The 26937-nt window shown below is 34.0% G+C and overlaps 3 protein-coding genes across 5 annotated transcripts in view; 2 read left to right on the top strand and 1 right to left on the bottom strand.

Annotated features, from left to right (window-relative positions):
- Positions 1-5459: 5459 nt before the first annotated feature.
- LOC129942588 (uncharacterized) lies at positions 5460-5930 on the top strand. The gene has a single exon (XM_056051597.1). The coding sequence runs from the start codon at positions 5460-5462 to the stop codon at positions 5928-5930; it is 471 nt and encodes a 156-aa protein (XP_055907572.1).
- Positions 5931-11448: 5518 nt separating this feature from the next.
- Positions 11449-26269, top strand: LOC129953781 (DNA-directed RNA polymerase III subunit RPC3). The gene is made up of 7 exons (XM_056067240.1): positions 11449-11719; positions 11776-11903; positions 11960-12452; positions 12506-12611; positions 12677-13026; positions 13087-13254; positions 25902-26269. The coding sequence occupies exons 1-7, from the start codon at positions 11573-11575 to the stop codon at positions 26067-26069; spliced, it is 1560 nt and encodes a 519-aa protein (XP_055923215.1). The 5' UTR covers positions 11449-11572; the 3' UTR covers positions 26070-26269.
- The window catches only part of LOC129953779 (juvenile hormone esterase), a 32959-nt gene continuing 32113 nt past the window's right edge, over positions 26092-26937 (bottom strand). For all 3 annotated transcript variants that reach the window (XM_056067238.1, XM_056067239.1, XM_056067237.1), the window contains one exon: positions 26092-26879. In XM_056067238.1, coding sequence (XP_055923213.1) covers positions 26687-26879 — 193 coding nt within the window. In that variant the 3' untranslated portion in view covers positions 26092-26686. The remainder of the gene's footprint in view (positions 26880-26937) is intronic.

Raw genomic sequence — 26937 nt, 5'->3', positions numbered from 1 at the left:
ACAATAAAAACATACAAAAAAAAAAAACATTACCAAAACTTGGTAAAAATTTACTTTCGACTCAAATAACCTTTCAAAAATTAAAAATACTGTCTTCAAACTTTTTTTGTTTCACAGAAAATATTGTTTTCGATATTCAGTAGTTTGTTTTATAAAAATCCAACAGTCTGTTTTATTATAAAAAAATAAAATCTACAAGAAATAGTACGCAATTTTGGTAAAAATTGATGTTCGGTTCTTGATATCTCTCAAATTAATTTCATTCATGCAATTTGTAAAAATTTAAGAAATGCTACTAAAATTGGTAAAAATTAGTTTTCGACTAAAAATATATTTAACAAAACTAGATTTTCAAACTACAAACAACTAACAACTTTTTTATCCCACCCTACAAACTCTTATGAAAGGTAAATAGACCGACAGGATGGAAAGTTATCAGTGTGGGTGGCATCCCAGCCTCTTTTTTTGACCTAATTTTGCTCATGGCAATTAGTTAGTTTTTCAAGTGTCAAAAATTTCAAACTTGGAACTTTACTTCACTAACTTCTGGCTTGATGTTGTCGAGCAAAAACTACCAAAACGTTATTGTTTTCAAAACACTCCTAAGGCAAGCTATAAGTCCATCATAACTTGCACTTGAACCCTTTTACACAAAACATTAAATAAAATTGTGTGGAAAATAAATAAATTCGAAAGTAATTAAGTTCAGCTTTCAGTTAAATGAAAATCCATGATCAGCTGTCATTTTGATAAAAGTGGACTTGAGTTGACAGTTAATGAAATGTTTTTTGAATAACTTTCCAGTCAATTGGATTGCAATTCTTTGGCAGCTTGCTAATCTGATACTAGAAATTTGCCTTACCTTCAAGTCCAGCTGAATCTGCTCATTAACTTCAATTCAGGCCTTTCGAAGTCTTCCAACTAGAGGAAGACCAACTACAACTTCTTGATGGAAGAAATTGTACCACCAGTGACGTTATCATTTTTGCAAGTGGATTTCGCCTATTCAAGTGAAGATGATACGATCTTTGGATTATAATAATGGAGTAATAAGTTTATATATAAAATTTAACATACTAGTTGGTCCCCTTTAAAGCGCATCTGTTCATTTCCATTTGTATCCCCCAAATTCGTTTGAAAAGTACCTTAAAAATTAAATATAAAAATTAAAGACAGAAGAATTAAAAGAAAGAACCTTTTGATCCACCCTGTACAATATACTACTCATATTACGACTTATTTACTTGTATAAAAAATCCATATAGGTGCCTACATATAAACACTTAACGCTTGCTTTATTCCGCATGTGGTTTTACTAGTTTATTCCCCAAAATATTGCACAAAAGCCTTTAATTTTTTAAAGAACTAACTGGTTTTGGCAACCTAAGAACACCGCTATATCCATGTCCATTTTCATTTCCATTTCCACCAACGGCCAACAACACGCTAGATGTGGTCGTTTGGTCGATTTGGTGAATAGTTTTTTGTTGCTTTGTTTTTAATGCGTCCGAAATCAATGGTGGTAAAGTAGGAATGTGACTGGTAAGTATACACCTGCAAGTTTGAGCACAAGGACGTTTGTTTTTTTTTTAATTTTATTTTAACTTTTATATCTAATGTAAAACGAGACTTATAATGTTTGCCCAAATTTAACATTTTTCTTTTATGCGGCTTTTTTAAATATTTATTTTAAAAGGGATATGTTTATATGCTACTTACGAACTATGATGGACATCGAATGGCTTTTTCACCAACATTATGAAGGTACCATAATTACTAAATAGAAACTCCGAAGTGAAGTAAGTATAAAGTGCGTAAGACAGATGGTAAGGTTAGTGTTAATTGCTTAAGTAAAGTACAATGTATGACTTCTTTACTGTTAAGTTAATTTCAAGATGAAATACACAACACAACGCCCTTCCCGTGACTTCAATTGTATACTCTTTCAACTGAAATGGGAATCAATTAATAGTTTTACCAAAATTGAGATTCAATGTGTGTAACTTATGTAACTCAAATAAAAATTAAATTAAACAAACAAAAATTTAAGTCCAAACCGTCTTCAACGAACTTACTTCTGAAGCTAAGTACAGAAGATTACCATACTTTACAATGCTGTCAAATCAGCAAACTTGTCAAAGAATGCAATGTTATGAGTGTGCCATCTTTTATGACTTCAATATTAAGGTTTGCATATTTTGTAGTACCTGTGGCATAGCCCCGCCAAACAACAGAAACCTGGCAAATACAGAAATTAACCAACATTTACAGCAGATGGACCAAATAATAAAACGAACAATGGAACGGACAATAACTAGGTACAAAAAACGTGACCAAATGGAAGTATATAGAAACGCGGCTAAAGACCCACTGCATAGACATAAGAGTGGCTTACTGGCGAGAATCAAAAACTTGTACAGACGATTGTGTCGGGAAAAAGAATGATAATTAAAATGACCTTTAATGTCTGAAATTCCAAAGAACTGAAGAGGACAGGGATGTACTTATGACAGCTCATAAGAAGAAGCCATCGCTGATGATTCCTTTTAAATATAATTGAAGATCCGATGGAAAAAGTGGAAGCAATGGGAGCTGCTTTCCAGCAAGTATACAAGGTAAGCATTCGCCCAAAAAACAACAAAACTTTACTTCCTCTTTTTTACTTTCGAAATAAAATGACACAATGGTGATATGAGAATCGTGATTTCTTGCGTGATTCATGACGATTTCTTGGCAAATGTTAAAATCGAATAGCAGTTGGGACGAAGTCCCTGGTAATAACAAAGACAGAGCTCCAGCTCATCCATATGTATATCCAATTTTGTACTAAGACAATTATTACCGATGGAGGCAATTGACATTTATACCACACTCTTTAATAATGCACTAAATAATGGATATTATCCAAAGTATTTGAAGACCACAAGGGAAAGCACCACTCCAATCCGTCATTTTTTCGGTCGATAAGTTTTCTTCGGAGCATCAGCAAAGTTTCGAGAAAATCGTCAATGTGGACTACGGACAACAAAATAATTCCGAATAAACAGTTCGGCAAGGCGGTTCATGGCACAATTCATGCTGCGTTCAAACTTGTTTCTGATAAACAATGAAATAAATCAAGAAATCAGTGCACAGGTAAGGTTGGAGGATCTTTATCTAAAACTGAGCAAGTTTGGCATTAGCAAACCATTGTTGTATAAATACTTTATGATATGCTTAACGGTGGAGAGTTTGTTGTCAAAAGTGTCTTCAACAGGGAGTGGTGAGTTTGCCGATTCTCTTCAGTATTTAGACCAGCGATCTAATAGGTAGTCTAACTAAGGCATTTGCATACGCCGACGATCTAACTGCGTATAGAACGCCCCAAAAGGTTGAGGTTATTAGAATTCTCTTCGACAAAATTCAGCGATATTGCGACAACTAGAAACTGAAAATAAATGCCCAGAAGTCGGAGACAATTCTGTTCCAGACTCCGTTGACTAAGGCCACGAGGGATACGTGTAAGAATTGGCGCAAGATGGTCGTCGTTTATCTTCACGGGCACCGATTAACTAGGAAAAGAGTAGTGAAGTATCTTATTATCTGGTTAGATCGATATTTATACATACTTCGACAGACATATAAATGCTGCTCTGATCAGGGCCAAGGAAGAATTCGGTCTGATGAAACGAGTGTTTGTTTTTCAGCAGTCGGCTTCATTCCACTAGAGGCATTCCTCAGTTTTGATAGATGCGCTCTGATGCAGGTTAGGTTGACAGTTCCGATAATCTAGCATGTCAGACGAAGAACCGTGGATAGGTGACTCGGCACCAATCGGTAGTGTGTGGTCGGGATAGGGTTTTAAGCCATGGCTGGATAATATACCTGTTTTATAGTTTTAAGTAGATTAGGCATATTGGCACAAAAATAGAAGTATGCAAAAAAAAGAATTCCTACGTTATTAAAAAATAATAATGGAAAATGAAATTGAAAAATGTTTAGGTTTCCTACTGTGGTTGTTCTTGTTTGATAAAAATCTTCTATATATATAAAAGAAAGTCGTGTTTGTTACAACACTTATAACTCAAGAACGGCTGGACCCGTCCCTAATAGCAGAATACATCTTAAAAACAATGGAAACTCGACATGTGTAATGAATACTTAATCATTTCAATAGACGCTGATTTTTTTATTACATGTCAAACATTTCTTGTCCAATCCTGTCAAATAGTTTAACAACTATTTTTTTTGGAGCTTATGGCGTGGTTGTTGAGACCTGTAAGACACAACTTTAATTTTTTCTGAAGACATCATGTGTGCGTTCAGAAATGTATTTTTTGTAAAATGTATACAAAGTTCAGGTACTGTTATATTTGTTTGTTTTAGACAATAATTTTCGAAAATTATTTATTAATTATTTAATTTTTAATTCCCGAAAATTGTCTTTTTATAGGTTGTCTATGATTTTTCTTGATAAGCTATTCATACGTAGTAGTTATATACTCTTTGAGCTATTATCTATGTCTCGAAAGTTCAGGCACTGTATATTTGGTGGGTATATTTGGCGGTTTTATGCGAGTGCACATTTTAATAACAATGCCGAGTCCTAGAAGATCTAATCTTTCCCAGCGAAGCCGTAATGCAATTAGGCAACGTTAATCGCGAGTCAATTATCTGATGGAGAACGAGAAAGAAAGGCCTTAATTCGTACTTCTCAAACACAAGAGCAAAGAGGGGCAGCCGTGAAACGGCTAGGTTAGAAACGAGAAATCGTTGAGCTTATCGTACAGATGAACAGAGGAATAATCTTCGAAGCGCAAGAAGAAATGGTTCAAGTATTGATTTGAATCGAGCAGCGTTTCTGTATGATTGCACCATCGACTACAGCTTGCATCGTTTAGTTTGAATTGGTCCAATGGACGTTGTTTGCCAGCATTGAGGAGCATTGAAGTTTGCTGGTTTACATCGAATTCGCGTCAGCTCAAGAAATTCCGATCTTGAGGTGAATGAGGAGATCGATAACCAGACTTTGCTCTTGATTGAAGATATGTGTTACCTTATGTGCGGCAGTTTTTAAGTTAGGTTAGGAATGCCAGCGCCAGATTGCGGAATGAATGACGCATTTAATAGAGAATTGGAACATGAACATGATCCACATAATCTTATCCAATCAGTTCAAACGAATTTACCTCTGTTGAATCCTTAGCAGAGGGAAGTCTATGATACACTGATTAATGCAATTGATGATGGAAATGGCGGCTTATTTTTTTTGGATGCCCCCGGTGGAACTGGGAAGACATTCCTCATGTCATTGATTTTGTCCACTGTACGTGCGAGATCCGAAATTGCGGTAGCAATTGCTTCTTCTGGAATAGCGGCCACATTGTTAGACGGATGCCGTACGGCTCACTTAGCGTTAAATGCCATTAAACCTTCGAACTACTGAACAACCGACATGTTACATTTCGAAACACTCCGCAATGGCCAAAGTTTTAGTAGCATCAAAAATCATCATATGGGACGAATGCACAACGGCGCACAAACGAGCATTGGAAGCACTAGACCGAACATTAAAAGATCTGTGCAATGACTCTAGATGTTTTCGTGGTGCAATGATTTTATTATCTGGCGATTTCCGACAAACACTACCAGTCATTCCAAGATCTACTGCTGCCGACGAAATAAACGCTTGCCTCAAAGCATCAAATCTGTGGCGATATATAAAGAAACTTCAATTGTCTGTTGTATTGTTGAACGATCTATCTGCTGATGATTTCTCGAAGCAATTGCTGACTATCGGTACTGGCCGTGTTCCTGTTGACAAATCGAACGGTTTGATTTCATTTCCTCCAAATTTTTTCAATTTCGTATCACCAAAAGACGAACTTATCAACAAAGTATTCCCGGATACCATTGCTAACCACAAAAATACTAAATGGTTAAGTGAGTGAGCAATTTTGGCCGCTAAAAATAAAGATGTAGATGACCTCAGTTTTATAATTCAAAATCAAATCGTAGGTAATCTGTATTCATTCTTTAATGTTCCTGGTTTACCACTGCACAATTTAAAACTTTAAGTTGGCTCGGTAGTCATCATGCTTAGAAATTTAAACCAACCAAAACTGTGAAATTTAAACAAATCAAAACTGTGTAATGGAACGCGTTTGGTGATAGAAAACTGATGAGTAATGTGATTCACGCTTCGATACTTAAAGGAAAATTTAAAGATGAGAAATTTCTTTTTCCAAGGATTCCTATGAAACGAATTCAATTCCCGATTCGTCTTGCCTTCGCCATGAGGATCAACAAATCACAGAACCAATTCTAGACTATTTGTGGCTTCAATATAGAAAATGCATGTTTTTGTCATGGTCAATAGTACGTGGCATGCTCACGTGTCGGTAAACCATCCGCTTTATTTGTTCTTGCGCCTAACCAAAAATCAAAGAATGTCGTTTACCAAAAAGTGCTTGAATGAAAATCCTATTAATGAATTAATCCCAGTTTTATTTTTTTCCCCCAATCTGCACAACATAGTTTTCAATCATTTTTTTTTCTGACATGAGTTTGAAGTACTTATTTATTATTTTTTATTTTTTTTTATTTTTATTCTCATTCTGTGTGTATGTTTTCATCATCATTCATCATAATAAAATACTTTTTTGTTTGTATGTACATAAAATATATTATTTTGTATCATTGTTTTACGTTCATCAAATCCTTAATTAGTTCAGCTAAAAAGCAACACGACTTTCATTGACTGTTAGGCGGTACGAAGTTCGCTGGGTCAGCTAGTGAATAAATAAAAAAATTAAGTGCGTAGGACGGTCATGCTAGAGTACTTTCCGTGCCGGTGTCACCCAAAAGTTTTTTTTTTTCACGGGTACTACCTCTTGCGAGGAATTGTCATAAATAGTGTTTTTTCAAATCAGCAATTCGGATTGGCCATAAACACTATAACTCTACTCCATTCTTGTATTGACTAGTAGAGCAGATTCAAAAATGGTGTTTAACATATGTATCTATAGGACAAATCATTTCAAAAAGGAACTCCAATGAATTTCAGTGTTTTGTGAATAGTGAAAAGATTTTAGAGTAGTTAAGATGAGCTTTCCAGAAGTTAAAGCCAATCGGATTTTTCAATTTCAATATTTATGAATTAATTATTTCCTGACCAATTAATTTATGTTTTTACAAAGATAAGAATAATATTTAAATATAGAAGATTGATAACAAGTATGCTCTTAAAACTCGTCCATCCTGACAATTGTGATCGTCTTGACCAAGTTGTTAATTTTAGAATTTTGACATTAAATTCGTAATTGGCTATGACGATTTGACAATTATTTGAGGTGCTGCATATTACAAGCCGTTTACAGGGAAGTTAAAAGAATTGTCTTAATATTCATAATCTTCTATTACAAATTGAAGGACTTCCAATTTATCAGTATTGGCACGTGTTGCCAATTCTTGCCTTTTTAGTTAATATCCCATAACACAGAGCTCGGTTGACTGTAAAGTGGTTTTACGAAATAAGTTAAGTAAAGTTTTTTTTTTTAATTTTTTTTTATAATAAACACACACTCAAGGGGATATTACTACTCTTATTATGTAGAGGCACAGTGAGAGCACTAGGAAAAGAAGAGAGGGTTTAAAAGGAGAAAGGAGAGACCAATTGGTGTTGAATTCCTGAATATTGCAATGACTAGGAAAGACAGAGTGTGGTAAGGCATTCCACATTCGCGTAGTACGGCTAAGGAACGAATTTCTGTATTTGACAGTACGACCAAAGTTGGGCTCGATGGTATACTGATGAGCATTTCTAGAAGCGCGAGTATTACGGTTGAATTGTTTAAGGGCAGGAATGCAACTGGCTACAGCATAAGCCGTTAAAATAACGGTAAAAAGGGTCAGACAAGATACCTTACGACTATGTTCAAGCGAAGTAAATGAACTTATGATGATATTATCATCTATCAATTTAAATGATCTACGTTCAATACTATCCAAGAGGCTTAAGTAAGTTGCAGAAGCACCAGCCCAGAGATGGGAGTTATACTCAAGCTTTGGACGTATGTAAGTCTTGTAGATAACAGCCAGATCAGAAGGTGTGAAATATTTCTTGCATCGCCTAAGAAAACCCAAACACCTTGCGGCATTTTTGGCGACATCGCGTATGTGATCATTCCATAAGAGGTGGTTGGTGACACACATACCGAGAATATCGAGGTGTTCAGTCTCATTGATGCAAGTGCCATCCATGGATAATGGCAATGGGGGTATATCCCGCTTTAACGATACAAGACAGCATTGCGTTTTCGAAGCATTAAATTCTACGCGGTTTTTTAATCCCCATTGACCAATGCTGTTCAGGTCGGAATTTAATGAGCTTATCATATTTTGTCGTTGCAGTTCCACATCCGAAGAAGAAGGATGTGAGTCTGAAAACGAATATGAAAAGCTAAGTACTATCGTCAGCAAAACAATGTATTGGATTAGATGTTGCAGACAGGAGATCATTAATAAAAATGAGAAAGAGTGTTGGAGATAAAAGAGAGCCCTGGGGCACGACAGCATCTATTTAATGGTTTTTAGACTTAAATCCATCAAATACTACTTGTATTGTACGATCCGAAAGGTAATTACTAATCCGATGAAGCAGGGATTCATGCAAACCGAAAGCACGCATTTTTGATAAGAGAGCCTGATGCCAAACCCTATCAAATGCTTTTGCAATATCAAGTGCAATAATCTTACATTCTCCAAAGCGATGTAAAGTTTTGTTCCACTGTTCGGTGAGATGAACCATGAGATCACCAGTGGACCTTTTGCTTCGAATCCTTATTGTCGGTCATTAAGAAGCTTTCGATCTTCAAGATATTTCTTGAGCTGATAATGAATCAGCGTTTCCCTGACCTTGGAAAGAAGGGACGTAAGTGGAATCGGTCGGTAGCTAGACTGTGAGGAAGATTCGCCTTTTTTGGGAATAGCCTGGACAAATGCAGTTTTCCATCCTCTCGGAACGAGACCTGAGGAGTAGGACAGATGAAAAAGCTTACGCAGTGGTTTTGCCAAAGTTGAAGAACACCTCTTCAGAACAATAGCGGGGATACCATCCGGACCAGCGGACTTTTGTGTGTTTAGATCTCTAAGAACTCTTACCACAGTACGAGTGCGAAAAAAGATTGGTCCCATAGAATCACTAACTCGCTTAAGTACAGACAGAGTCATAACACTCACTGGGAGCGTAGAATTGGTGGCGAACTGCCTAGCAAAGAGTTTAGCTTTCTCTAAAGAGCTAACAAAAAGAGTGTCATTGATAACGAGCGTAGAAACCGATGAAGAGGATGAATTCCTCATGTTTTTTTACAAATGACCAAAAATTTGTACCGCCTTTGGGGCATTGCAGTATTTTTTGCCTTAATTTTTGGTCATGTACAAATTTGATCCGGCGAATATGGGCGTTGTAGACCTACCTGGCTTGCTTGAACTTATTCCGGTTTTTCTCAGTTGGATTGGCTTTAAAACAACGGAAACTTACCTTCTTAACCCTAATAACCTCTTTACAGCTCGCATCGAACCATGCGTTTTCCTTGGGTCTGATACTTTTAACCCTGTTCGGTATAAAAGTTCTCATTCCCAAGAGAATTAAACTTGTTATCATATCAGCGCTGGCGTCAACGTCACAATAGAGGAAGCATAGTGACCAGTAACAGATCCTGAAGTAATTATTTAGACCGTCCCAGTTGGTTTTCTCGTATTGGCAAACGGTTCTCTTAGGAGCTCTTTCTTTAACTGAACAGTTTTGACCCGGAAATTTGCAGATATAACACAATGGTCAGATGTGCCTAGAGGAGAAAGAACACTAACAGTCTACTCATCAGGATCAGAGGTAAGAAACAAGTCAAGTGTGTTTTCTGCTCGACCTTCAACGTCCGATATTCGGGTGAGCTTGTTGACCAGCTGAGTTCGTTGGTTCAACTCAGCGAAGATTTCTGAGTTAGGTGGTTCAACTCAGCGAAGATTTCTGCACACTACATCGGGTGTTATTTGAACTGAATGTTGAAGCCATGAAGAATTGTGTACATTGAAATTGCCCGTAACAACGATTTCAGTTCGAGGATAGGACGTAACAATTCTTTAGATGGAATCAGACAAAGCATCAAATTCACGAGAAGTTTATACTCTGTCTAAATTTGGGCTTCAATAAAGGAAGTAGTAGTGAATGATTTGCTTATTTACGGAGAATTTGAACCACATATAAATTAAAAAGGAATTGGTGCAAAGGCCATATTGTGGTAAGAGCTGATAAGCAAAATCATTCCTAATGTATATGACGAGGTGGTCATGGTGGGAAAAGAATAAAGGCACCAAGCTATACCCATGAATATAAAATTAAGCAGGATCGGAATCCTCACCTACTTGGGTTTCACTTAGTGCCAAAAGAGCTGGCCTGTATGAAACAGTATTGCGGTATACCAACAAAAAATTTGCCCTTAGCCCACGAATATTACAATAATCTACTCTGAATTGTCCAGTCATTGCAAAAAATTAAAAGAAAACAAAAAGACGAGCACAGACCCAACGGAGACGCACAACACAGGGGCAACCTTCCCCATCAAATGTTCACTGACAACTTATCAAACTACTCTCATCTTAAATGTTAAAAATAGAGCGAGAGATGAAAAGATCAAAGGCAAAACCAATGCTGAAAATAAGTTGTGTCATGTTTTAACAACGGATGTCAAGGCCGTTAAAATTTGCCCGTGCATAAACGCAAGTGCATTATACTATCGAACAAAATTATGCTGCCATAATTTAACAATGTTTGAGTAAAAAAAAGCCGCTACTTGCTATTGGTTTGACGAAACTGATTCTGACGGCAGGCTTCCACGTATGCTCCTTGTTTGGTAGATTACCTAGAAAAAAAATTGTAAAGACAGCATGGAAAATTCCAATTATAATTTATTCGGATGGTTGCACTGCTCAGAATAGAAATAGCATCATGAGCAATGCCCTAATATACTTAGCAGAAAATATGGAGCTGACATTATTTAAAAATGCTGAACTAAAGGGCATTCACAGATGGAGTGTGACAGAGTTCACAGCAAAATTAAACGTAAGTTGGTGAACATGGAGATCTACATTCCGAATGATTATGTAAGATTGACCAACGAAGCTAAGATAAATCAACAGTTATATGAAACTGAAGCTATAAATTTTGACTTTTTTTAATACTATGGAGACCAGGATAAAAAAGATTGACCCCTGTCTTACAAAGGTTAAATCGTTCCGATATTTGCAGGGAACTATTTCCTATAAATTGAATTTTAATCAATACGATCAGTACTCCGAAAATGCATTCGGAAATATAAAATGTTGTCATCGTTCACTACTGAACGCATTCATTATTAAGTTTCAACCACAATTCAAAGTAAACCTCCAAAACGTCAAAAACTGACATTACAAATGTCACATATTTCAAGATTCACGTGCAGTGTAATTTGCGGTATAAATTAACTTATAAATTATTAAATTTGTTTACATTTTTCAAAACTAAGTTTATGTTGTTTTTACAACTTATCAAAGAAATATGTCAATAAATTATGGCCACTTAAGTTCTGTTATAATCAAACAATGTTTCGGTGTTACCGTGCAAAAAGTCACCGACTGTTTATTCGATGCAATCTCACGGAGTCTATTGAACATCGTCAAATCAACTAAATTAACACGAAGAGAGGTTTTTCATTTTTAATCCATTTAAAATATAACTATACTAATAACTTATTTGAAAAGGTAACAAATGCTTTAGCAGTTCTTATAAAATTTCAATTGGTCACATTCAAACCATCGAATCTAAATCCAACGATTGCAGAGTACTCCATAAGGCGCGATGAAATTCTTTATATTCTACGATATTCAAGGTAGACACAAACTTAATAAATTGTTCTTCATTTCTTGTAATGAAACAAATCTCTAGATACGTCCACTTGGCTCAAACCAAATACGGAACGATTGGAGCATCCATAGTTGAGGAACTACTACAATCTGGCAGCCAGACCGCATCCCATGTCATTCTGCGATGCTTCTCAAACACCGACAACAAGGATAAGCTTGAAACTTATCGTGATTCACTCATCACCATGATCGGTGATAACTATTTGATTAAATTACCGCTCCTGCAGCAGCAAGAAGGGGAGCCCGACTTGATTCCCAAACTACACATCGAGCCTTACGATGTCTTTATTCCTCCAGAAATAGACTTGGCAGCAATTCAGCAACTTCACTCGGGTCAAACAGTTCCACTCAAAGATGCTGGAATTTTTTGGCAGGTAAACTTTGCACGGTTTCATCAAGACTTCAGAGATACGATTATGGTATCGGCGATAGAACGCAAGCACGGCACCAGTGCTGGTGAATGTTTCAAATACATCTTAAAACAGATGTACGAAAGAACTGATCCATGGCAAAAGGTTTTTTTTTAAATATTTCAGCCTTATCAAAAATGTAAATCTTTTTCATTTAGCAATCATCGAATCCTTTTACGTTTGTGGAAATAAAGCAAGCAATAGAGAAGAAGTCGAACAACTTGGAGCTCATGAAGTATCTTGATCAATACGTGATGTTGATAGGTAGACTACTTTTGATATCAACTTTCCAACATTGCTTAGTTCATATTTCTTTTTTTCTTTGTTAGCCGATGACAGTTTAGGTTTTATAAGAAGAATCGGTGAAATGGGCGGAGGACAGTACATTGTGGAGATGGAGCATGCATTTCAAGAGCTTGCTCTGGCCTGTATTGAAAATGTCATTACCGAACGATTCGGTTCGAAGGCGTCGAGAATTTTCCGAGTGATAAAAATGAAGAAATTCATTGAACAAGAAGAAATACAAAAAGAAGCCATGATCCCAGCCAAAGAAGCCAAGCTTCTAGCCTATAATCTCTTCCAGGAACAATTTACCCAAATTAAAACTATTCGCAAGGCGGGAGGTGGTGGAACTGGACCAGCTAAGGCTTTTTATTTGTTTCATGTCAAACATAAACAGGTTTGTCAACTTCAGAACCTCCATTTTTCCTTAACAATTACATTGTTTATTTTTTGGCAGGTTGTTAAAATGCTTCTTGATATTTGTTTCAAAGCTTTGTTCAATGCGATAACTCGATCGAATTATGAAAAAACTGAGAACAAGAGACTTATAGAAAAGTCACAAAAGTTGGATAGCATCGTTGAAACTATGAAAGAACGAGGAGAATCGGAGGAGTATATTGCGGAGGTAAGTAAAGGAAAATGTTTGGTGTCGCCCATTGAATTATTTGCGTAATCCTTTCAAATTTAAAGTAGCACAATGTCCCACTTTTCAATCAATGTAACTATTTATAGCTTCGGAACTAAGTTAATAATGCTGCAGAAATAGTAAGCAGGGATTAATTCAAAAATTGTTTTATGAGAGTCCGAATCCAAGTTTTATAATATACGTCGATTAAAGAAAGGCTCTAAATCTTGGTGCTGAAGAGTCTGTCTTGACTCGAAGAGCCTTGCTAGACTGGATTAGACTCTGTTGGATTTTAGATCTCTCGTCATATTTCGTCTTCTATATTGCTATTGGCTTTTATGTTAACGCCAATTTTTTGAAGAATTGCACCACTTCAATTGTATGATCTCCTAGACTTATTGTTTGGCCACCTATTAATCGTGAAGTTGATGCTACAATGTTGATGTTGCGTCGCCTGCTACTTTTTGGTGTTTGCTCGATTATTTCGACACTATCAATTTCTCCTGCATTGGTACACATAACGTTGTAATAGACGTGGCATGATGGTAAGTGCGTAAGACTGTCTTGGTTTCGATCCCTGCCTGTGCCACCTAGAGTTTTTTTAAGGGTACTTCCTCTTGCGAGGAATTGTCAAATGCTCCAAGAGTAATTCTTGTCATGAAAAGTGCTTTCTCAAATTAGTCGTTCGAATTCGCCTTAAAATTGTAGGTCATCTCCATCCCTAACAAAATTACTCAAACACAGGAATGGTTGAGAGTTATATGTCACAATTAATAAGTAAAATAAATTAGGTGGCGCAACAGACCACGAAGACCCAGGACCTAGTGACTTACAACTCTCAACCATTCCTGTGTGTGAGTAATGTTGTCAGAGTTGGAAGGGACCTACAGCTTATATGCCGAATCCGACTCCAACGACTATTGCGTCGCCTTATTGATTTGTCAAATTGAAAATTCTGATATTTCTCGACTTTTCAAGGTCTCTATAGTCTAAATAAAAGACTTTTAGAGAGATGTCTGTGCGTGCGTGTGTACCTGCGTACGTTCGTACTTCCGAACATCCGTACATTCGCCAAGTTTTTTCGTCACCCATAGCTCAAGAACCAGTAGAGGTTTTGACTTCATATACATTTTTGTATACAGATTTTATAATGCAGAAAGATGTCGAAAGAACTCTTAAACAACTTTCGTGGGTGTTTTTTTTACCATAGCAATTTTTAAAAAATGTGAAAATGTTGGTTAACCCTAAATATCTCACGAACCAATAACGCTAGAGACTTCAATTATATTTTATATTATATATTTCACAATAATACCAAATAAAAAAAAATAAAAAACAAAATAAATTAACGGTTTTTTTTTTAATCAAAAAAACTGAAAACAAAAATGTTTGTCACCTAGAAAATTTTATGAACAAAAAAGATTTTATGTCTAAAAAAATGTTGTTCAAAGAAGAATAACGTTTTTAATACCTGATCAAATTTTGAGAAAAATTAAATTGACAGGTTTTTTTTTACAAAAAATTAACAGAAGTTAGTAAAAATTGATTTTTAATTTAATATCTTTTCAAAACTTTGAAATATTGGCTTTAAACTAATTTTATCTTTTAAAAAATATTGTTGTCAACATTCAGTAAGATTTTGAGAAAAATCGAACTGATATTTTTTTTTTCACAAAAAATAGAAACCTTAAAAAAAATTAAGGTTGTAAAAATTGATTTTCGACTCAAATATCTTTTCAAACTATTTTATCATATGCAAAGTATTGTTGGTAGTTTTCAAATTTTTAAGAAAAATTCAGCTGACAACTTTTTTAACACAACACGAAAACCCACAAACATTTAAGCAAGACAAATCGCCAGGTGGGATGGAATGTTATCAGTGTTTGTCGCATCCCAGCCTCTTTTTTAATGGCACAAATGTTCCTTCTCCAATAGCAGCTTTAGAAAACTTTGGTCTATTAAACAATCCGGCAGATCTGATCAGTATTTAAGTTTCTTGAAATAGGACATGTTATTTGGCATTATGATGTGAATCAAATCAAATAACTCGAAGTAACATTTCTTAAATAAATTCTTTTACAACCGTCTTCTACTCGGCATTTATCAAAACCTTTTAATTCGGGAACCTAAGGAAAATATGCAATCTATGATTATCATCGCCAAGGCCAAAAGTACCCATTTAAATTTGTATTTAGTAGTGGAGTACCACAGGGATCTACTTTCGGGCCGCTGTTATTTTTAATTTATTTTAATGAACTACATTCTATTGTAAAACACTACACAATTCGTTTGTGTGCTGATGATGCTCAGTTATATATAAGTTTAAATTCACAAACGCATCACTGCAGAGATGATTTGCGATCATTCCTTTAGCGCGTTCATAAACGCAAATAATTGGCATCACTTAAAATGTCAATTGTTCATTATTGCAAAGTTCCAAAAAAGCATCAAGAATTGTCTTAATAAGTTGTTGATGCAGACGCGATTTGGAGGAAGAAGGCTATGAAAAGTATTTAATCAAATTCTAATATGTATGTCTATGAATTAATTAATTTGATGAATTTCAGAGAATATTTTACCAGCGCACAAATTAACTATTAAAAGAAACCATATTAAAATATGTAAATTTATTGCCGGCAGAAAATCAAAGTCAGTATTTTGGAGAAAAGTTTTAGAGCTCCAGATTTTAATAAAAATGAGAGTTTTTGTTAGTATCACATCCATCAAAAGGCAAAAGTTGTTTTTAAACGTAAAACTTTTTGTTAATCAGAAAAAAGCAGTGATGCCTAATCACTACCAACAAATTTGATGTTTGTGAATTTGCCTAAGTTGTCCGTTGGGACTCATCGAACATACTACACTTTCTTTGAATGACGACCTTGAAGTAATTAGCTGCTGCTGCAAAAGAGGTGTAGTAATCACCCGAACACTTACTTAGAAAAATTATATCGATTATATTGTTGGCAAAACATACTATGTTCTCCAGACGCTTTGGTCTACAAAGTACTAGATTAGATTAAAAATTATATGTTAGGCCTCCAACTCTTAAAGGTTGTTCCATTCAAATAATTACATTTGACTTTATAAAATAAAATAATACCATACAATTTATTAATATATTATATAATATAATAGATATTATTATTATTATTTTTTTTTTAATAATTGAATGAAATGTGAAAAATGGATAAATACGAAAGTATATTTGCATATATTTATAATATTAATAAACAAATTTACAATAACTTCAAAATTCTTAAATAATTATTTGAATATTTATTTGAAACAGAAACAATAAAATTCATAAATGATAATTAAAACTATTATTCAAAAATTCTAAGATGTTCTTCATATCAGTAGTTCATATTTCTGAGCCAATAACATCAAAATTATTTATTTTAAACATTTTTGTTGAATTTATTTAATGAGTACACTCCGAAAAAAAAAATGTTTGATAGAAAGTGTATTATTACATAAGCAATGCACTGGTTCAGTTCTATTAATTAAAAAACTATGAGTCAGGTTAGTGTGCCATATTCTTAATCTTGTTAATACTATTGAGTCTTTTCTTTTAAGATTGCATGTTGTAAACCATTCATCAGTTGTGGCCTTTAGAGATCGGAGTTTGTTTGTAAGGGGAACGTCTTGCCATTTGTCGTTTATTGAAAATTTAATTTTTTCCTTTAAATCTTTATAAATACCTAAACGTAAAATATTAATCGAGAGGTTCAAATATTGCTTGTTTCGCTAGTTCATTTGCTCTATCAATTTGTCCAATATTCATATGACTGCGAATCCAAAAAAGCACAAAGTTTTTTGGAGATTGGTATATAAGTTCTTTAATTTTGTAAGCGATCGGATGACTATTATAAACTGTTTTCAAAATTTGAATAGAACTTAATGAATCTGTGCAGATTAAGAAATTTGAAAGGCTAGTGAAAACCGCATAAGCTACAGCTTTTTGGATTGTGTATAGTTCTGTGGGCAAATACTTGAAAACTTTTGTAAGTGGAATTTTATTTCGATTGAGTTGTGTTTAAATGCACAGCCCGTCTCAGAATTTAAAACAGATCCATCTGTAAAAATTTGATCATAACCGCTTTATTTTAATTATTATGAAGACTTAATTGATATGTATTCAATACATTTTTTATCATTTTTCCTCTGCTATCTATTTTAACAGAGGCCCAGAAATTATTATGGTAATTAAAATCTCCCAATAGTAAAAATTGGTTAATAACATTTTCTATATCCAATTGAGAAATACTTTCAGATCTTGATATATAGTAAATGCTACAAACAATAAATTTAATATTAAAAAAAAATGTATTGCCACAGCTTGAAGATTGGTTTGAAAATCAAGTTCTTTACAACAAAAATTATCTTTCACGAATAAGGCAACATAGGAATTGAAATTTTTATAAAATATTTTATAATTTTTCAGTTTTGAATCGTGATCAAATTTAAATTTGGTTTCCTGTATACTACAAACTAAAGGCTTATATTTAATGGAAATAAGTTGAAATTCATTATAATGGCTATGGAAGCCATCACAATTCCATTTAATTATATTTAAATTATTCATATTTATATAAACTCAGATTCTGAGTGTAAATCACTTGATAGACTAAAGCTATCGTTATTGTTATTTTTACTATTTTTTTTGTTGTATTTTTAATGTTACGTTTTGCTCTATTCGATAGTTTAGCGAGATATATTTTAAGAGTACCTTGTTCTTAAGTAATAATTTGTTTAAGGGGAATTTCCAAAGAATTTTCGTCTGATGACTTAATGGGTCGCTTTGTTGTTGTTGGTGAACGGATGGTACACCAGAGTTGCCGATGTGGCACGATCGTGCCTTTTTGACACGGAAATTTTCTCGTGGCACGGTGACACGAAAAGTTTAAATATGGCACGTTTTATTATGTCAATATTTTTACATAAATTTAAACTCATAGTGTAAACGCAGTGTCAATATCCATTAAAAGAACAGTGTATCGAGAACCATACTTAATTTTTTAGAAACTTATAATATTCCCATATCAAACTTAATTGGTAAAAAAGGGGGAGTTCAATATTTGCTCAAGCAGTTGAACTTCACATTCGTTTCAAATATGTATTTCAAATGCGTGCTCTACTCTTCCGAAAGAAATACATGAATTAGCCAATGGTGTATATAGTTTTTTAAAAAACAGCCCTAAACGGCAAAATAAAATGGCAGTTTTTCGAGAATATTTCAATATTAAACAAAACAAAATTCCAAAAATAATTTCAATTCTCAGGCTTTCATTTGTGTTAAATGTTTGTTAAAAAATTGGATGGTTTTGTCTCATTTTTTTCCACTCGCTGCAAAAGAAGAAAATAGTGAAAAGTCAAAAAGACTCCTTGGCCTACTGAATGATAACTGAATAAAATCATATTTCAATTTTTTTGGATTACGTTCTACCTTCTACAGACAAACTTATTGTCATTTCAAAGCGAAGCCCCAAAAAAATAAATTAATTAATTTCAGAAATAATTATTTTTCTAAAATAAATAAACTTTTTTAAAGAAGATTATGTTAATTCTTTAAAAAACAAACATGATATTTGATATGAAACCGAAAACTGTAAGCCAATAGATGATATTTTTTTGGGATTTGAATGCACAGAAGAGGTTCGAAATTTAGAGACTAACGAAAAATTGAATGTTTTAAAAGATTGTCAAATATTCTATAAAAAAAACTTTCGCACGAATTTGAAAAAAAAAACTTAATTTAATGTTAATGCGTTTAAAAAATAATTCAAACATAAAAAAGTATTTTGCCACACTTTAATATTTAGATATCAGAATTTTCTCATCTATTATAGTGCGAGAAAGATGTTATAAGAACAATTTTTGGGCTAGCGTTTTTCTTAAAGATTCAAACACGTTTAGGCTTAAGTTGTATAAATTAAAAAATATAATTGATGAAGCAATGTTCATTAATATTTCCAAATTTATGTTTGCCTCACGGAAGTGCATCAGCAAAATGAGTGTTTTTAAGGCTAAATATTATTAAAACAAACAACGAAAACAAATTGTCATACAAAACAATTAATGCTATAATGTCATATAATGAAATTATTAGGCCTAATAATTGTCAAAATTTTAGCCTTCAGCTAATTTATTTATTTAAATTATTATAACAAAGCTTTATTACGTATTTATATTTTTATATTATTTATACATATTTTTAATAATAATACCTACTCATGCACGAATAGAGGAAGTGATTTTTTTTGATAGTAACAGTATTCAATTTATATTTATGTTTAAAGAACAACTTCAGTTTTATTTTCGTATGGCACGAAAATTTCATAAATGGCACGTTTTTTCAAAAAACGTGGCACGAAAATTTATTTTTTGGCGGCAACGCTTACACATGTCCGTTGATGTTGTTAGTTCTTGATTTGCTTCGGTGTTTTGTGATGTCATTTTTTGTATTCCGTTTGAGTCTTTATTTTGAAGCAGTTTTTTTTTCTCTGAGTGACATTTTGAAACTGATGATCGAAAAAAAGGGAGCGGAATTCTCCCACGGTACAGTTTTTAAGGTACTCGGATGCGCTGAATTTCCTGCTCCTTAATAAAGATTGGGTATAGACTTGAAAATGCATGATGACAGCTAAGACAGTTGACGCACTTACTTGTTTCTTTGGTGAAATTTTTCTGAAAAGTTAGAACATGTTTTGGTTAATCTGCAAACTACTGCGACGTGACCAAAAAGCAGACAATTCATGCACCTAAGTGGAAAAGGTATATATGGTCACACAATATCGATAAATTCAGGAACACATGAGGTCGGAGAAATTAATGTGTACAGACTACTATCTTCTATGACACCTGTTGATTTATGTTTCAGCTTCATTCCTCTTATGTCAATGACATTTTGCTCACTTAGATTATACTAGGATGACGCTCTCAAAAAACTGCAAACAATAACTCTATAGGAGTATACAGTCTTGCAAATCATTTTAAAAAGCTGTTAGCAACTAAAGATACCACCATTTTAGAGTTTAGCTATGCGCAACCACACACCTGTGTGTACGAACCAGACTGCCCAATTTCACTGAACGAACTGCATACAGTTTTGGATAAAATGAAATGCATAACAAGGCACCTGGTGTCGACGGAATCCCTTCCGAACTCAATCAAATCAAATCAAAAACCACCTGGTAAACTTCCTCAACCAACTCTACTGTGGTGCCTCCGATCCGATCTGTTTTAATAAAGCGATTATCTATGCCATTTTCAAAAAGGGGAGACGAGCGTTGCTGAGCATTATCATTATCATTATCTGGGCATATCTATCCTAAATACGATGCGAAAAGTTCTTAGCTCAATTCTATATGAGAGGCTTATCAGATGGATTGAGTCAACAAACCGCTTAAGTATTTTTCAAGCAGGGTTTCGGTCAGGATTTTCTACTGTGGATCATATCTTCGCGCTGTCTAGTATTGCATCAAAGTTTTTGGAGAATTCTAAGAGGCTCTACGTTTGCTTCGTAGATTTTAAAGCGGCCTTTGACACGGTAAATAGGCAAGCATTGATATACAATCTATCGTTTATAGGTGTATCTAGGAAATTTTTCCTATTATACTCCAAACTCCTCGATTCAACAACTACTGCAGTTTGGAATGGAAGCAACTTATCGCAATGGTTTGAGACGTCTACGGGTGTTCCCCAAGGATGCATTCTCAGCCCAATTATGTTTGCCCTTTATATTGATGCTGCCACCGACATTCTTCCGAGAGGTGTATTTTTTGCGGGCTCCTTAGTGAAAGTCTTACTATATGCTGATGACCTCGTGCTATTGGCTGATACACCATGTGCCCTGCAACTGCAAATCAACAGACTTCAAGACTACTGTTCAACTTGAGGCCTAAAAATCAAAACAAGTAAAACAAAAGCTATGATTTTTTAATCTAGACACCGAAAAAGACTACCGGAGGAATCATGGGCCATCAACAATGAGCGCATCGATGTAGTAAAGGAGTTCAAGTACCTGAGAGTGTTGATGACATCTAACCTTAACTGCAGTAAACATACAAAGGAGAAAGGTATAGATGTAGCATCGAAGTACCGAGTGTTCAAAGCAAAACAGTTAATACTTGTATGTGTTATGGAGTGCAGGCATTTGGGTACGCACAACATGAGGAATTCGAAAGTATTCCGAGTTTTTTTTCAGACGACTATTCCGATTACCTAACGCAACACCAACGTATGCTTTACATGTGAATTCAGGTTTAGCACCGATTTACATCCAAAATCTTAAATCGCATGCCAAATATCTAACTACAGTCGTGAAAAGAGAAAACGGACTACATAAGTAAATTAAGGCAAAATTAAAGCAACTTCGAAGAAACGCAACACCTTTCAAAGAATGGAACCATCTTGCTGCGGCGCAAAATGTAACGCTTCCTTTAACTGAAAATAACGTTATTGAATGGCAGAATTTACTTGATGACCTGATTGCTAAAACTGATAATGCGATATATTTACAATATCTAGAAAGGGCATCCTCTTCAGAAAGTAAAAACATTTATAGGAACCTGAACCACCAATTGTCATCTGATATGAGTTATTTTTGCAAGGAACTGACTGCAAAAGCTATCGGTATCATCTTTAGGGCTATAGTCGAAATACTTAATCTAAACTTTGCGCTTTAAAAATAACAAGTACTAGTGTTTCAAATCACGTGAAAATTGTATACCTAGTATTTATGTTGCAAATCATTAAAATTGCATAAAGAGCATCCTTCAAATATTTATGTTTCAAATCACGTGAAAATTGAATAGTAGATATTAAGGTATGCTCCAAGTCATTAAAATTGCCTAAAAGTGTACCTAGTCTAGCCATAAGTTCTGTTACACGATTTTAAGAGCGCATTGCTTATAACTTCCAATAGGAATAATACCGTTAACTATTTTTTCCAAACACGTGATCTTATAAGTAAAGAATGGAAGCTTGTTTGGTTTCAGCTTTTGATCGGAAGTCATGGAGTGGGGCATTAAAGAAAATCGAGTCGCGATAATCGCATTACATAAATGTAGAAAAAATTCAAATCAAATTTTCGAACTTTTAAAACCACTTGGTTTATCGCGAATGTTTGTGTATCGCACTATAAAACGGTTTGATGAACTGTCAAGAGTAGAGGACAGACCAAGAAGTGGTCGTCCACGCGTCGCTCGAACGAGCGCAAAAGTAAAAGCTGTGCGTGAACGAATTCGTAGGAATCCTCTCCGGAAGCAGAAGATCATGTCCAGAGAATTGGATATATCCGCCAGATCCATGTCAAGGCTGATCCGAGATGATCTTCACATGAAAGCCTATCGTCGAGCAACAGGACATCTATTAACTCCAAGTCTTAAAAAAATTAGACTTGAAAGGAGCAAAAAGCTTTTGCAGTGGCACGCGGTGAATGGCCATACAAATATCTTGTTTGCGGATGAAAAAATCTTCACAATAGAAGAAGTTTACAATAAACAAAATGATAAAATTTATGCGACGTCATCCAAAGAAGCCAAAAAAGTTGTTCCAAGTGTTCAGCGTGGACACCACCCCGCTTCAGTAATGGTTTGGTGGGGGGTTTCTCATAAAGGTGTCACATCACTGCACAACAAGACTCTGCTCCAGCACACAAGGCTAAAACGACACAAGAGTGGCTTAGAACAAATATCCCGGATTTTATTGCAGCTGCAGATTGGCCGTCGGGGAGTCCAGATTTGAATCCATTGGATTACAGTTTGTGGTCCGAACTGGAGAACATGGCCTGTAAGACTCCCCTTCGAAATTTGGATAGCCTAAAAGCTGCTTTGTTAACAGCAGTGTCATCGATACCCATCGACACAGTGCGTGCCGCTATAGACCAATGGCCACAACGTTTGAAAGCCTGCATTAAGGCTAAAGGTGGCCATTTTGAGTAAAACTTTTTTTTCTTAAAACTAATATTGAGAACTAATTAAAAAAATAAATTTAATGATATAAAATGTACTAGATTTGTTTTTATTGCGCTCTTAAAATGTAACAGAACTTATGGCTGGACTAGGTAATATCTTTCAAATTTAAAATATAAAATGTGTCTCAACATTATCTATCATTACTATGATCTGCTATAAACTAATTGTATTTTAAACAAAAACTACTCTTTTTTTAAGATTCGCTTTTTCTTTAACAATTTTCTTTTTAAAAGTCGAATAAGTTGATAAAATAAATAAAAAATGTAAGCAACTGTTTATTGAAGACTTAAAAACTTTTATATTTTACTTATATGTATTTTAGTTAAAAAAAATGTCTATCAGGCAGACGGCAGCTTTGCCATGTCCTTATGTTCTTGGTTTTAATAGAATGTAAAACTTATATATTATAATAAAGAAATGTATCTATCTATCTATCACTTAGATTATAAAGAATATAATCTTTTTCCATATAATTAAAGTCAGGACAAAAAACAAAGCCTTTTACGATGTTAAGGGTAGGATGTTCTGTAATTTTTATTAAAATGTCTGAATTTAAATTCGTCAATTCCGATTTTGTTGAGCAATGCTCCAATCGAATATGTTGAAACTGCCAAAAATCTCGGAGTGACTTTTAACCGCTTTTTGACTTGGGACAATCATATAAATGGACTTGTCGGCAAAGTATATGGTGTTCTACGTGCATTATGGGTTACCCAGTCTTTTACGCCGGTAAAAACACGTTTACTTCTTGCCAAAACTTTAATATTACCGATTTTGACATACGGCTGCGAAATATACTGCAACTGCAATTACGTAAGCAAACGTAAACTCAATGTTGCCTTTAATAGTACTGTTCGTTACGTCTTTGGCCTACGAAGATACGATAGAATATCTGATTTTGCTACGCTGCTGCTGGATATGCCGTTTGAAAATTATCTTGAACTTCGCAGTTTGATCTTGCTCTCTGATATACTGCTTACACGCCAACCACAATACTGTTTTGACAAAATTAGTTTTGCTACCTCGAATAGATCTCGTCAACTGATTCATCCTCGCTATTCGTTTTTAACCTCCGAGCGTCAATTTTTTGTAAATTCAGTCCATCTTTGGAATTCCTTACCACGCAATATTAAAGAAATTCAAAACACAACAAGAATTAAAAAGGCTTTAAAAAGTCATTTTTCAGTAAATACTTAAATGAAATTTAAAAATTGTATTATACATAAATATATATTCTTTTCTCTCTCTCATTATCGTTTAATTATATTTGATTCAATTTTAATATTAATTTAACTAATTGCTTGCTCAACTCTGTAAAATAAGCTTATAACTATCTTATAAGATATTGTATCTTACAGTTATTTAGCAATCACGAAATAAAATAAATAAATAAATAAATAAAATAAATAAATAAATAAAATTTTATTAGTTTATTTGCTTGTTGTATGTCTTTTGTGTATACTAGGACAGTTCCGTTCCTAATTTTCACACACTTTAGAAATAGCGACACTTTTTCCATATTCATATTTTGTTCATTTTGTTCACATCTCTCAATAATTAAAAGTGTAGGGCCTGGTGAAACGTTAATTAGTTTTTTTGTTTCATTAAATAGAAGTTTATTCCACAATAACTGTGACTGTTCTTCCATTATGAGACAAACAAAATTTGGTATCGACCACTCTTACTAGCTTCTTTACTTTTTAGAAGCGTAAGCCAGACTGTATACAGTACTATACACCCATAATACATTTATTACTTTTGGAAACAGCTACTTATGGTTGTGAAATTTGTTGATATTCTCACCTAACTCAACACACTTGAAACACTCTTTGACTTTTAAAGAAAGAGCAAGAACCGTTTAGCAACACAAAAAGCCAACTGGGACGGTCTCCATAATTATTTCAGGATAGTCGATAGTCACGTTAAAGCCAACCTTACTGAGGAAAGAAATTATACATATCCAAATATTACGGCAAAAAATACTGCAATTTCAAAATTTTTGGTCATTTGTAAAAAACATGAGAAATTCTTCTTCTTCCTCGGTACCCACGCTCGTTGTCAATGACACTTCATTTGTTAGTTCTTTAGAGAAAGCTAATCTATTTGCTAAGCTGCCTATACTTAAGCGATTGAGTGATTTTATGGGACCAATCTTTTTTCGCACTCGTACTGTGGCAAAAGTCCTTAGAGATCTAAACACACATAAATTCTTTAGTCCGTACGGTATCCCCAATATTGTTCTGAAGAGGTGTTCTTCACCGATGGCAAAACCATTGCGTAAGCTTTTTCAACTGTTCTATTCTGCAGGTCTCATTCCGAATGGATATTCCATACAAATGTGAATCCTCTTCTAACTATCGTCCAATTACAATTACCTTCCTTCTTTTCAAGGTCATGGGAACGCTGCTTAATTTTCAGCTTAAAAAATATCTGAAAGAACGAAAGCCTTTCAATGATCTGCTTTTGTAGCAATATGTCTACTGGTGATCTCATGTTGGTGAAAAAGTATAATTTGACTGCCACATACATTACCTTGGTTACAGGTGACAGGAATTGAACAAATCAAAAAAATTTAATCATCATTTCGTGTAAAAAATATAAGCAAAAAAGCAACATATAATTATTGTCATTTCCTAGAGTTTAAATTAATCATATTGTCTTAATTTTCAGATCTTGGAAACCCTAACACCCCCAGAAAGAGAAATTCTCGAAAAAGTTAAAGCTCGTATAAAAACGCTCTCCAACGCAGAACTCGCACTTGACGACACAATATTCTTACTCCAAATGTATCTATTTCATTCATCTGTTCTAAAATACACAACAACAAAGACGAAATAAAATCTATACAAAAAACAAAACATTCTTTTACTAATATTTATTTATTTAAATTTATAATACATTAAATTTATGTAATGTTAAACAAAATGGAGACTGATTTATGGTATTTTTGTAGCGCATATATGATTTTATGGGTTTAAATACACGGAATTAATTTTTGTTTTCTATAAAATGGACACAGAAAATAACAAGAAGAATATTGGATATCAGATAAAAAGCTTATACTAAAAAGAATTTAACGAATAAACTTATCTTAAACTTAAATAATAAAAAAAAACAACAAATAATAAAAAACACACAGTGCTATAAAACAAAACTTAAAATGATAAAACAAAATATTTTCAAAATGATAAAAACAAAATAATGAATTATTTTTTGGTGGTTTTGATAAACTCTTCTCTATAAGGTATAACGATATAACAATTATTATATTATTAAAACAAAATTAAATTATATTAATTTAAATATTTAAAAAAGAAAATGGCTTTTGCTGTTTTGTGTTTGTTTTGTTAATTCTAATTCTACTAACAGCAGAGAGGTGATGTAGGATGAAGGAATTTCAATGCAATAGCAGTGAAAAATTAAATAAAGTTTGCTATTTTTGTCTACTCTATAATTTACATAACATGACCGTTATAGTGCGTGTACATTTTATCCCAGAATGAGAGGCGTTCCGATTCGGGATTGGATCGCATTTCAAGCGTTGAAGTTATGTCTAGGTATTTGAGATCTTGTAGGACATTTTCCTTGTCGATAGGTTCCCATGTTGAAAGAAGTAGAGTGTCATTGGCATCGGCAGGTGTAGGATTACTAAAAGTAAAGCATAAATCAAAGCTCTTTGACACGTGGGAAGATATTTATGTACTAA

This window comes from Eupeodes corollae, chromosome 1, assembly GCF_945859685.1.
Source record: "Eupeodes corollae chromosome 1, idEupCoro1.1, whole genome shotgun sequence".
Classification (NCBI taxonomy): domain Eukaryota; kingdom Metazoa; phylum Arthropoda; class Insecta; order Diptera; family Syrphidae; genus Eupeodes; species Eupeodes corollae.
This window is presented reverse-complemented; position numbering and strand designations above follow the sequence as displayed.

What these genes read in the sequence shown, in the direction of transcription:
- LOC129942588 (XM_056051597.1), top strand. Translation starts at nt 5,460, where the DNA reads ATGGCCAAAGTTTTAGTAGCATCAAAAATCATCATATGGGACGAATGC.
- LOC129953781 (XM_056067240.1), top strand. Translation starts at nt 11,573, where the DNA reads ATGTCAATAAATTATGGCCACTTAAGTTCTGTTATAATCAAACAATGT. An exon ending in CTAAATTAACACGAAGAGAG is followed by an intron (nt 11,720 to 11,775) that starts GTTTTTCATTTT and finishes TTATTTGAAAAG; the next exon opens with GTAACAAATGCTTTAGCAGT. An exon ending in TCAATACGTGATGTTGATAG is followed by an intron (nt 12,612 to 12,676) that starts GTAGACTACTTT and finishes TTTCTTTGTTAG; the next exon opens with CCGATGACAGTTTAGGTTTT.